Source organism: Apostichopus japonicus, chromosome 8 (genome assembly GCF_037975245.1).
Source record: "Apostichopus japonicus isolate 1M-3 chromosome 8, ASM3797524v1, whole genome shotgun sequence".
In the NCBI taxonomy this organism is placed as follows: Eukaryota; Metazoa; Echinodermata; class Holothuroidea; order Aspidochirotida; family Stichopodidae; genus Apostichopus; species Apostichopus japonicus.
In genome coordinates, this window is record NC_092568.1 from 7,345,384 (window position 1) to 7,354,751 (window position 9,368).

General features: G+C 45.2%; 1 protein-coding gene across 2 annotated transcripts; it reads right to left on the reverse strand.

Moving 5' to 3' along the window:
• Positions 1–9,106, reverse strand: LOC139971115 (uncharacterized). Of its 2 annotated transcripts, none has more exons than XM_071977318.1 (2): positions 8,798–9,106; positions 1–2,163 (listed from the first exon to the last, which is right to left on the reverse strand). In XM_071977318.1, the coding sequence occupies exon 2, from the start codon at positions 2,138–2,140 to the stop codon at positions 1,433–1,435; it is 708 nt and encodes a 235-aa protein (XP_071833419.1). In that variant the 5' UTR covers positions 2,141–2,163; positions 8,798–9,106; the 3' UTR covers positions 1–1,432. The 2 variants fall into 2 exon arrangements, with proteins under 2 accessions (XP_071833419.1, XP_071833418.1); XM_071977317.1 differs by lacking the exon at positions 8,798–9,106 and adding an exon at positions 7,366–7,503.
• Positions 9,107–9,368: the final 262 nt, after the last annotated feature.

The following is a 9,368-nucleotide window of genomic DNA, read 5'->3' on the forward strand; positions in this document are numbered from 1 at the left end:
GTTGACCAGTGTCCCCGAAGTCCAGCTGCTTGAACTAATAAAAATCTTCAACACATATCAAGACAAAAATCGGAGAAGAGGTTGATGACTGGTTGATCGCTTATTTATTGATTTATTACGTTGATCTTTGATTCACTGGCACATGAATTTACCACAGATTATGGCATTGACAGACTTTACAGATAAGCAGTTAATAGACATGGTACAGGAACTGTCTGTACACTTAAGCAGTAACACAGTTACGCACTTAGGAAGTTACGCAGTTAGGTAGTTACACAGTTACGCAACTACGCACTTACGCATTTACGCACTTCCGCAGTTACGCACTTACGCAGTTACGCAGTTGCTCACTTACGCAGTTACGCACTTACGCAGTTACGCACTTACGCAGTTACGCAGTTACGCACTTACGCAGTTACACTAACTCGTGGAGGCATACAAGATATTTAATTGGGACGTACTCAACAACAGGCTTAAAGACTTAACCAGTTTATATTACTAAATAAAATATCTCTTTTCGAGATCACAACCGAACCAGTACGTGGGTAAAAGTATTTACAAATGAAGGATAATACTAGCGTTTGTTGACTCTAGTCGTTCTCACTACTTGCTTTGCTTAAGAAAACACAAAAGATATATATAAAACAAACGCCCACATGAAACACACGGTATAGCGTTTGTGAGCCTCCTAGTGAAGTCGAAATTACAATTATCGAACCCCCTATAGAATGTGACAACAAATATGACGTCCTAAAAATACACCCTAGTTTCTTGCTACTTCAATGCACTTAGCGCAACGATAATTTTCTTACAATTCCCTAGGTGTACGAAAAATAACCCCCGTCACCCCAAAGATACCCGATGTAATCTTTCCTAAGACAAACAATTAAACCTAGAAGTCATGCCAAGCACATAATCGTGTGATAGAACAAAAATATACCAGTGAAGTGGTTGCAACTTACAGAAAATAGGCGTTCTCTCGGTTCTTTCTCCGTCAGAGGCCAATCTCGGAATCCCTCGTGAGCGTGGTGAGCTCAAACTAATAAAACAATCTGCGCTACCACTAACATGGGACACATCTCAATTCGGGTGCTGATTCAGCAAGGTTTATAAACAAACAGGGGTACGATTTTCATTGGCTGTCCCCACCTGTAACTCGCAAAAGCTCTACACATGTTTTGAGAGAGAGAGGCCATCGACGGGTAGAACCGAGGGAACGCTCAATCCTAAAACGAATATTACAATAACAAATTACTTAAAGGGATACATTTCCGTTACACTACCCCCCTCTTAAAAAGACAAATGCTACCACGCATTTACGAATTAAGCTTACATCTTTAAGAACTCTTTTACATATACAACTAGACAGAAATACAAAAAAATATAAGTAGAAGTACAAAACTAAGAGCTAATATTTCCAACTACGTTTACTTCAGTTGGCCGGCCCCTCTACAGTCTCCTTGGTTGCTCGGAACACCGTCCCATCTGGGTGGATTGCCGTCTCCGTCAGTGTTGTTAGTCTGATCCCGGTTTCAAACCTCCTCACCTTCCATTCCACCTGCGTTGCGCTGCATGGGAGCACCTTACTTTTCTCCCTCCACTCACTGACTCGCATCCCAGGGTCCGACGTCTCCCCACGGAACAGTCGAGGGTCTGGACCAGGTCTTTCCGGTGTTAAAGTGGGAATCACGCTGGTTTTGCTTGGAGATTTGTGGCGGTGTACTGGGCTCTCTGGGGTCGGAATTCCTTTTGCAGCCTGCGGTGTTGGGGGTCTTGATAAGGAGGACAGTGGTGACCCTAGCAGGTCCTCCAGGGCTGGCGCATACACAGATGTCACCCTTTGCACCTTGGGTGGCTCTTTGTCGTTGTCTTTGTTCCCATCGTTGCGATGGTCCTTTTTCCCTTTAGTCTTCGGTTCTAACTTTCGATGTTTGGCATCAGAGTGTCTCTGTACATCTGTCTTTCGGTCACTCTGGTACGAGCAGGTTTCGCAATGGAATCTCTTCCTACTGTGCTCCTTCCGGAAATGCGATTTCAAATCTGCCGCACTGGACTGCCTTTGTTTACAGATTCTGCAGCGGTATTCGATGCACCTCTCTAGTTCTCCATCGCTCCACTCTGTCTCGTCCTTGCGCTCCATGCTGTATCAGTCAGTGTCTGTATCTGAAAGGAGAAAAGGAAAAGATTCAATTTGATTAATGGAATGTTATCTTGTCTGTTCTAATACAGTCCTGGAGCCAGGAAGGTATTCGACGCAGACGACGTGACCGTCTTGGTGTACGTGATCCTCTTGTGACCTTGAATTTCCCTCTCTCGCATCTTTTATCTTGACTTCTTCTGTGCCTATCTCTCTTGGTAGAATGAGCGCCACGACTGCCTGTCTGTTTTACCAGTACAGGTTTTCTGTTTCTCAACTTAGGGTTCTGGTCGGTTTGAACTGCAACATTCACTAGAGTCTTTAAATTCGGCTTGTGGATCATCTTGCTAATCTCGATTGGAATCTCGCCTGGGTATGGCTTGAGACGATTGTGGTGGACCACACTTGCCTTGCTCTTTTTACTTTTCCTTATTCTGTACGTCACATCGCTCAACTGGTCTGTGATGAGGAAGGGTCCTGTCCACTTCGGCTGTAGCTTTGGGCTAAGTCCCTTGCGTCTCTGGGATGTTTGTAACATGACAACGTCACCTTTCTTGTAACACCAGTCTTTGACATTTCGGTTGTAACTTCTCTTTTGTCTCTCGCCCGCGATCTGCAACTTTTCTCTAGCACTCTCGTGGATTATCCTCAGTCTGTCTTCAAGGTCTTGGGCATAGCTGTGGAGTGTCTTTTCAGTGTTTAGCTCACCTCTGTCGATGATGTAGTCAACGGGTAAAGGAATCTCACGTCCAAGCATCATTTCGGCCGGAGAATGTCCTGTGGATTCGTGGATAGAGGAACGGTATGCCATCATCACTAACGGAATGCATTTGTCCCAATTTTTCTGATCGCTGTCGACGACTTTCGCTAACATTTCTTCCAAGGTACGGTTGAATCGTTCTACCATGCCGTCACTCTGCGGGTGGTACGGAGTTGTTCTAGTCTTGTCCACTCCTAGCAATTGACATAGTTCTTTAAAGAGGTTGGACTCGAAGTTCCTCCCTTGATCAGTATGAATTTGCTTCGGAACGCCAAAACGACTCACAAAGTCTGTCACCAGGGTGTCAGCAACCGTTTCCGCACTTTGGTCTTTCAACGGGAAAGCTTCTACCCACTTGGTGAAGTAGTCGGCAACCACCATGATGTATTTGTTGTTTCTGTCTGTCAGTGGTAACGGTCCCAAGATATCGATCGCTATTCTTTCCATCGGGATTCCAACCCGGTAGGTCTGTAATTTTGCTTTCCCTTTCGTCGGGCCTTTTCTTGAACAACATACTTTACACATCTTACACCATCGTCCTACCTTTCGTCTCCAGGTATTCCAATAATATCTTTCCTGAACTCTATACATTGTCCTTCTTACTCCAAGGTGTCCGGAAGTTGGGTTGTCATGAAGTAACTGTATAACTTCTTCTTGTAGACTTCTGGGGACTATGAACTGCCACGTGATGCTATCCCCTGCGTGGTTCTCCCATCTTCTACATAGAAGACCTTGTCGAACTTCTAATCTGTCCCATTGAGCCCAATATGCTTTCAGTTCTTTCCCTTCAGCTGACACTTCTTCCCACGAAGGACGATCAACTTTGTTTTCTTTCCAAGTTAGCATCTTTCGTAGTTCTACATCTTTAAGTTGTTCAGCTTTCAGGTCTTGATTGGTCCATTTCTGTAACCAAGGCCGGGGTGGTTCTGTAGTTGAAGAAACTGCAGCGACTTGTTTTGTTTCCTTGGTTTCCCTGTCCACGGTCCCGTTACTTCTGTCGCAGCCATCACGTTGATCTGTCTTTTCTTCCCGTTTCCACTTGTGGGTCTTGAACTCCATTGGTCCGTCTCGATCAATATCACCGGTTTCTGTTCTCGTACAATGTTGGCAATCATCCGAACATGGTCGTCGGGAGAGACCGTCTGCATTACCATGGAAGCGTCCAGGACGATGGGAGATCTCAAAGGTGTAAGTGCCAAGTATCTCCAACCATCTTGCTGTTTGTCCTTCTGGGTGCTTGAAACTCATCAGCCATTTGAGTGCTGCATGATCTGTTCTGATCAGGAACCTGGTGCCGTAGAGATAATGGTGGAAGTGTTTAACTGACTGTACGACGGCCAGTAGTTCTTTTCTTGTAATACAATAACGTCTCTCTTGCTTACTCATGGTCTTGCTGAAATATGCTATGGGCTTTTCGTTTCCGTCTTGGATCTGTGATAAAACCGAACCGGTTGCAAAGTCACTTGCATCTGTGTCTAATATGAAATCTTGCCCGCTGCTCATTGGGTAGGAAAGTACTGGAGCTGTTGTCAACGCTGTCTTGAGTCCGGAAAAAGCTGTCTCGCAGTCCTGGTTCCAATCAAACTTCTGTTTCTTTTCAGTCAGCTTGAACAACGGTAGTGCAATTTGAGCAAAGCCTCGTATAAATCTACGGTAGTAGCCACACAGGCCTACAAAGCTCCTAACTTCTGATAGGTTCTGTGGTCTCGGCCATTCTTTGACAGCCTTCACCTTTTCTGGATCTGTACCTACACCATCCTTAGAGACAATGTGCCCTAAGTACGTGACACTCTGCTTAAACAGCTGACACTTGCCTGGACTTAGTTTTAGTCCTGCGTCTCTAAATCGGTTGAAAACAGTCTTTAGTCGGTCCATAGCCTCGGAAAATGTGGCACCATATACGATGACATCGTCAAGGTAAACTAAGCATGCTTCCCAATGGAGTCCAGATAGCACACGGTCCATTAGTCTTTCGAATGTGGCGGGCGCGTTGCACAGTCCAAATGGCATAACACGGAATTGATACAAGCCATTTCCGGTTATGAACGCCGTCTTTTGTCTGTCTTCAGCTGCCATACCAACTTGCCAATAGCCACTGGCTAGATCTAATGTGCTAAACCAACGAGAACCTGCCATCGCATCCAGTGAATCTGCAATTCTGGGAATGGGGTAGCTGTCCTTGACTGTCAATGTGTTTAATCTTCTATAATCTACACAGAATCTTGTCGAACCATTTTTCTTCTTCACCAGAACTATAGGTGACGCCCACGGACTTGATGATGGTTCAACCACTCCCGCATCTAGCATTTGTTGCAAGAGTTCTCTCTCCACTTCCCTCTGTTGTACTGGGACTCGTCTTGCTGGTTGCTTGACTGGCCTTGCGTTGTCTGTGTCGATCTTGTGCTGGGCGACTGTGGTATATCCCAAGTCAGCAGATGATCTCGCAAACACATCAGCGTAGTCTGTAACTAGTTCTTTCAGTAAAGCTCGCTGTTCATTATTCATACATCCGTTTTCCGCCTCCAACAATCCTGTAACATGTTGAGGGACTTCCCCCTGCTCACAACGTTTTGTCGACACCGCCGATACCTTCTGTTGCTGACGCTCTGTTTCAGGGAACGAAACATCTAGATTCGCCGTCTCTTCTAATGAAGCTATACATGTACCGCCATACACTCTCTTCACATCAGACGTTGGGTTGAACACTCTCAACGGAATTTTGCTTTTCCTTGGATCAACCAGACCTTTAGCCACCAACAAACAATGTTTTTCGACAAACTTTTCTGTTGGCTCTGCCAGAGCAGCTTCCCAGTGCCGAGGTCCCTCAGAGATTCTTCCTAGTACCATTGCCTCACTTCCAGGGGCAACTACTACGGTTTCATCCACCAAAACATGGCAAACATGAGTCTCCGTCACCTTCTTCACCTCACTGCTCTTTCTTGGTCCTCCCCAAGACAAAATACCGTTAATCACATCCAAGTGATAGTTGTGGCTTCTCATGAACTCCAAACCCAGGAGTGCATCCGCTCCAATCTCAGCCACCCAAACTGTGTGTTCTACCCTATGTCCTGCAAGCTCTATCTGTACAGTGGCACATCCTTCGAACGGCAAATAACTCAGTCCATCTGCTAACACCATCTCACTGCCAACAGGTCTTAAGTGGGGACGACAGAATTCAGGGATAGATCTGTATACGCTGGGCTTTATTATTGTTATGTTGGCACCTGTATCGACCAAAAAGGTAACTGCAGTACCCTGCATAATGCCATCAACAAATATCCCAGAATCTCTATCTTGCACCCATCCTGTCCTAACGCTCACTCCTGCGGGCCTAGAGTTTACTGCCGGCCTTCGACCCTCAAGTCCGGTTCCTTTTCGTTTCCCTGATATGACTTTCCTGTGGTGTCTTCTTGGTATGGTTCCCGACAATTTCTCTTTATATGGCCAAACTTTCCACAACCCCAACATTTGATTGGTGGTCTGTCTCGGTCTCGCCAGGGCATGTTGCGATCTTGCCCACTCGCGAATGTCTGTTTCCTGTAATTTCCGCTTGCCAGTTCTTCGTGTATCTTCGACATGTAGTGCTCCATTGTCTTTGCGAGATTCTCCCCAAGTAGTTGCATCTGTCTCTCTACTTTGTCTTCCTGCTTTTCTGTTTGTATAACGGCTCTTGCTGTAGGTCTCTTGAGGTTACCCTTCTTTACTTCTGCCAGGTGGAATGCCTCTAGTTCAACTGCAACGGTTACTGCATCGGATAAGTTCACGGGTCTGGACTGGTATACTCTCCATCTGGTCTCTGTGTCTCCCAGTGAGTCTACGAAGTATTCCTTTGCAAGAGTCTCCACCATCTCGTATGGTGCATCCGGGTAGGCTTTTAACGCAAGGCGCTTAATATCCTGGGCGAGCTCTGTAAGACTTTCAGCTGGTTGCCTCTGTCTGTTCTTCAACATAGCTCTAAACAACTGTGTTTGATTCGCCGGACTAAATCGTCTGCCTAAAGCTTCGGTGAGTGCTCTGTAACTTCTTCTCCGACTACTATCCAGGTCACTCAGGATCGCCCTTGCTTGTCCCTTCAGACTTGCTGCCAAATACAATGCCTTTGCTGCCTCTGGCCAGTTATTCAATTCTGCTATTAACTCGAACTGTACTGCGTAGTCGTCCCAGCTTGTACTTCCATCATATTGTGGTGGTGTGACATTCGCCTTCCCTGGAAACTGGGCTGTATTCCTACTCTCTTCTTCGGTCTTGTAAGGTACACCGGTATCAATCTGTTGTCTGTAACCTCGTGGGATTTGCCGATCTGTCTGCATCTCTGTTGAGTAGTTGGGATGGTACTGACCACTGTGTATCTGTGTATTGTCTTGTCTGTGTTCAGTGTGCCCGGGTCGGTATGCGTATGGAGAGATGGCATCTGGGCCTGTACGCTCGTCTTCCTGTAGGGACAAAATGAAAGGGTTAGTTTGCCTACCTGCAGGTCGTTCACACTCATTCCCAGATCCACTCGGCATTGCTTGTTGCCCTTCTGTTCTGTGTTGATGTTTTCGACCACTTGTAACACCCACCAGACTTCCAGTTGTTTCTGAACCCACCGAGCTCAGAACCTCGTATTCTGACGGCAACTCTGTTGATGCACCTCGTGAAACACGAGAGTTCTGTTCTGTCATCAAGGGTCTCCATTCCTGGTTGAGCAATCCCTCTACGTTGTTTTGATTGTCAATCCTCTGGTCTGTAAACGGGTTGGTTCTCGAAAAATCCATATGTAGCCTTGTATAACTGTTTCTGTACTGTATCTGTATCTGTTCTGTGCTGTTTCTGCGGCTCTGTGAATTCACTGGCTATCACTGGATCTCCCTCTGTCTCGGTCTTGTCTCTAGCAGTATGTGTTATCTGTAAGGACCAGGACTGATCTTTAATCCCACCGCTGCCACCAAGTGTAACGTTGACCAGTGTCCCCGAAGTCCAGCTGCTTGAACTAATAAAAATCTTCAACACATATCAAGACAAAAATCGGAGAAGAGGTTGATGACTGGTTGATCGCTTATTTATTGATTTATTACGTTGATCTTTGATTCACTGGCACATGAATTTACCACAGATTATGGCATTGACAGACTTTACAGATAAGCAGTTAATAGACATGGTACAGGAACTGTCTGTACACTTAAGCAGTAACACAGTTACGCACTTAGGAAGTTACGCAGTTAGGTAGTTACACAGTTACGCAACTACGCACTTACGCATTTACGCACTTCCGCAGTTACGCACTTACGCAGTTACGCAGTTGCTCACTTACGCAGTTACGCACTTACGCAGTTACGCACTTACGCAGTTACGCAGTTACGCACTTACGCAGTTACACTAACTCGTGGAGGCATACAAGATATTTAATTGGGACGTACTCAACAACAGGCTTAAAGACTTAACCAGTTTATATTACTAAATAAAATATCTCTTTTCGAGATCACAACCGAACCAGTACGTGGGTAAAAGTATTTACAAATGAAGGATAATACTAGCGTTTGTTGACTCTAGTCGTTCTCACTACTTGCTTTGCTTAAGAAAACACAAAAGATATATATAAAACAAACGCCCACATGAAACACACGGTATAGCGTTTGTGAGCCTCCTAGTGAAGTCGAAATTACAATTATCGAACCCCCTATAGAATGTGACAACAAATATGACGTCCTAAAAATACACCCTAGTTTCTTGCTACTTCAATGCACTTAGCGCAACGATAATTTTCTTACAATTCCCTAGGTGTACGAAAAATAACCCCCGTCACCCCAAAGATACCCGATGTAATCTTTCCTAAGACAAACAATTAAACCTAGAAGTCATGCCAAGCACATAATCGTGTGATAGAACAAAAATATACCAGTGAAGTGGTTGCAACTTACAGAAAATAGGCGTTCTCTCGGTTCTTTCTCCGTCAGAGGCCAATCTCGGAATCCCTCGTGAGCGTGGTGAGCTCAAACTAATAAAACAATCTGCGCTACCACTAACATGGGACACATCTCAATTCGGGTGCTGATTCAGCAAGGTTTATAAACAAACAGGGGTACGATTTTCATTGGCTGTCCCCACCTGTAACTCGCAAAAGCTCTACACATGTTTTGAGAGAGAGAGGCCATCGACGGGTAGAACCGAGGGAACGCTCAATCCTAAAACGAATATTACAATAACAAATTACTTAAAGGGATACATTTCCGTTACACAGCGTTGAGAAAGCAGGAGGGCTGGATACAACACATAGTATGCTATGATCAGACTATAACTGTTTATGTACACTAAACCTAAACTGTTGAATATTCTTCAACATTGTTTCAAAAGTTGCAAATATAGCACCGTTCAGTTGGGCATTTTGCATCCAAGCACGTCCCATTTTACCAAAATTTTGACCTCTTCGATCATAAAACATCTTAGCCTTCCGCTCACCTCATCTCCTCCCTCTTCTTCAGGTGCCAAGAT

Excerpts from the sequence above, each read along its gene's own strand:
- LOC139971115 (XM_071977318.1), bottom strand. The coding sequence starts at position 2,140 with ATGGAGCGCAAGGACGAGACAGAGTGGAGCGATGGAGAACTAGAGAGG.